The 3,520-nt window shown below is 33.6% G+C and overlaps 1 protein-coding gene across 1 annotated transcript in view; it reads left to right on the top strand.

The window, feature by feature from the left end:
- LOC107697756 (protein lin-52 homolog) overlaps positions 1-3,194 on the top strand; it is a 14,103-nt gene extending 10,909 nt beyond the window's left edge. The window contains exon 6 of the mRNA XM_016498599.1: positions 2,906-3,194. Coding sequence (XP_016354085.1) covers positions 2,906-2,961 — 56 coding nt within the window. The 3' untranslated portion in view covers positions 2,962-3,194. The remainder of the gene's footprint in view (positions 1-2,905) is intronic.
- Positions 3,195-3,520: the final 326 nt, after the last annotated feature.

Here is a 3,520-nt window from a genome sequence, read left to right as displayed (position 1 = left end):
CTTCATTTCTTTGTAAGTGGGCAAACTTACAAAATCAGCAGGGGATCAAATAAATATTTTCCCCACTGTATATTAATATATTAATAAATAATGCCATATACATACATACATATACCTTAAATTATACATGTATTATATATTATTGTATTTAATATAATATAATATAATATAATATAATAATATATAATACATGCTTTATGATGCATGTTATTTATTAACTATATTTTATATTTTATCTATTTTAACTATATTTTAGTTAAAAATTATAGATTACGTAATCATATTCCAAATATTAAGTCTTTGTAATTAGAGTATATTACATATTATACTATTATGTTATTATATTACAGTATATAACATGTACCATTTAACATACAGATGTGTATATATTTATCATAAATGTGTACAGATGTGTATATATTTATCTTTTAATAAAAATACCTAAATAATTTAATTTTCAAAGAAAACATTATTTTAAAGCAACCAGACATTACATTACAGTTTGTAACACTTTAATTCTGCTCATGTATCAGCTCACCTGTGTTAACGTTGTTTTGCCTATTAACTCATCGTGAAGCATATTTGCTTCATTCAAATATTAATGAGTGAACATACAACATCAAGAAGATAATATGGCCTCTGGAATCCATAATATGCCATTTAGTATGGATGTCACCGGCAACAAGCTGATGTTTAACCAAGTACAGAATTAGTAATTGACCTTTCTAATCAACTAAACAAATCTCGAACTCCTGCTAATCAGTATTGATCTGCCCTGTCCAGTGACAGCACCAGCTTTGTGCTTGTGTGTAAATGCTCATACTTGTCTCTCTGTGTGTGTGTGTGTGTGTGTGTGTGTTTGAGCGAGGCTAGCTGGCAGGACCCTTTACACTCCCCTTTTTAATCTAACTCACTCAATGCAAATCATTTCCCTTCTGCTCTGACGGGAATTGAGGATAAATGGAAATCTAATTAATGAGTGGATCAGAGGGGTGCACTCTGGTGAAGGGGTCTCATGGGAGAATAGCCAGACAGACTCCTGTATTGTTTTGGACAGAAAATGTGAGGGAGATTGGGAGAGGGGTAGTAAGAGTTAGAATGGGGTTGTTAGTTCAGCTATGACGAAGCTCTTTCCCCTTGTTTGTGGACCCCTCCAGAAACCAGTGGCCCATTTAACAAAGCGTTAGCCCCCCTATCGTTGGCTTTAAACGTGGGATTAAGACACGCATTCACTTATGGAAAGCACTAAAGGCACTAATCTCTTACAGTGTGAATGCAGTGTTAATGACTGTATTCTCTTATAATGCCTTTTGTTACTTAAGTGTTTCACTTATAATGGTGATATCTGTTGTATTAATACGCTGAAGATTAGGTTGCATTTCAGGCTTTACTCATAGTTTTCTCAGAGATCTAATAGTCAAGTTTTGTGTCTACTGTTTGAACCTATGCCACGGAAAATAGAAATAATCAAACTGCTCTTCATTCCTGTGAATTTACCCCAAAATATTATTGTGGGTATTTTGTAACCTTTAATTCATGTACAATGCATTTTTTATGTATTGTATCATTGCATTTTTGTGTGCTTCTTCTGCTTGTCTAGTTATAGATGAGCTTGATTTAACACTGGTTATGATACACAACATGTTACATTCAACGTATGTGTGTGATGAAAATAAAGTCAGTTAAAAAGAATATTCAAATATTAGTAAGGTCTATAGTAAAATATATTAATAATGTAAATAATTAAAATACAAATATTTTTAATGTACTGATATATATTTGAAATGTATAACTATTTTAAATATATTTTCTGTTGTAGGGTCAGTAAGATTTTTTATTTATTGAAAGAAACTTGCAAGCTTGCATTAAATTGCATTAAAAAGTGACAGTAAAGGCGTTTATAATCTTACAAAAGACTTACATTTCAGACAAATGCTGTTCTTTTGAAATATCTATTGATGGAAAAAAATCCTCAAAAAATGTATCAATGTTCATAAACATATTAAGCAGCACAACTGTTTTCAACACTGATAATAGTACAAAAAAATTTTTTCTTGAGCACCAAATCAACATATAAGAATGATTTCTGAAGCATCATGTGACACTGAAGACTGGAGTAATGGCTGCTGAAAATTCAGCTTTGCAATCACAGGAATAAATTACATTTTAAAATATATTAACATAGAAAATAGTTATTTTAAATTGTAATAATATTTCACAATATTACTGCTTTTACTGTATTTTTGATCAATTAAATGCAGTCTTGGTGAGCATAAGAGACTTATTTCAAAAATATAATCTTACCGAGCCCAGACCTGTTTTTGTTCAGTTTTATCACCTTATATCCTCTTGATTTACTCATTTCTTTGACTTAAAATCCAGTGTTTTTAATATTTGATCAAAATATTTGAAGAGAAGATATGAACCTTATTTAACAATCTGAATCCAGGTAGCATCATGTTTAATCCAGTGATAGACAGCTGAAGGTGAATCCACTGACACTTGCGCCTGTAATTAAGATGCCACACAGGGCAGCTCATCTAAATTACAATCCACCACATTATTTCATTAGCTGCCGCCCAACACCGTGGCTTACCCTGTCCCTCACACCCATCACTTCCTTCCTGAAAAACACACCCAGCAGCTCATCAATGCCTGTGTCAGCCTGACCACAGGAGGGGTCATAGCCGTTACACCTCCATTTCTAAACGACCAGGAGAGTGTCCTGTAGATTATGTAGGTGGAGCTTCGAGAATGAAGATGAAAAAATGAGTTCATTAGAACAATTTTAATTTACTCTCCCTGATTAAAATATGCCATGGAAAGTTACTTTAATCGGTGTCTGATAAGGTTTGGAGACTGTCTTTGATATTACAATAAGCTATTGACATTTTTCCTTTTCCAGCTCGAGAAATGACAAGAGGGAAATTCCTGAACATCTTGGAGAGACCCAAGAAGTGAAGACCCAGATGGCGATCGTTGACCTGTCGGGTCAGCTACCAGTTGATTGTGAGCTAGTAAGGCTGAAAACAGTAGCATGCTGTGCTTTCACTAATATTCGACTGATTTGGGGTCAAAACATCATGACACCACATCGTTTTTTGTATATACGTTTAATTTCTTTAAATGACAGGTGCTGAGTAGAAAGGTTAGGGTATTGGTGTGCCTTTCAATAAAAGTATTTATTTTTCACTCTACAGTTTATTACAACTTCAGTTGTTTTAATAAAAATACAGTGTTGTTTAAATAAAGTACAATTGGTTGTGCTCTTGTCTACATGCCCCTCCTAGATTTGTTTTTGGTTTTCAACATTTTAAAGACGCTTTTGGCATCAGCTAGTGCAGCTTTGCTTCCTCTTGGCCATCCAGTGACGTTTCCTAAAAGTAGCTTCCATGAAACAATGAGGGAGTTCATGAAGTAGCATTCAAACTTTTAATTAGGGCAATAACTTCATGCCTGTGCCACTCCATCGACTGCTCCATTAACGTCTCTCTTTTGCACCGGACATGTAAAAGGCTTT

The sequence above is a fragment of the Sinocyclocheilus anshuiensis genome, unplaced genomic scaffold (assembly GCF_001515605.1).
Source record: "Sinocyclocheilus anshuiensis isolate Anshui unplaced genomic scaffold, SAMN03320099.WGS_v1.1 scaffold446, whole genome shotgun sequence".
Lineage (NCBI taxonomy): Eukaryota > Metazoa > Chordata > Actinopteri > Cypriniformes > Cyprinidae > Sinocyclocheilus > Sinocyclocheilus anshuiensis.
The sequence above is the reverse complement of the archived record's forward strand: the minus strand, read 5'-3'. Positions and strand labels throughout refer to the sequence as shown.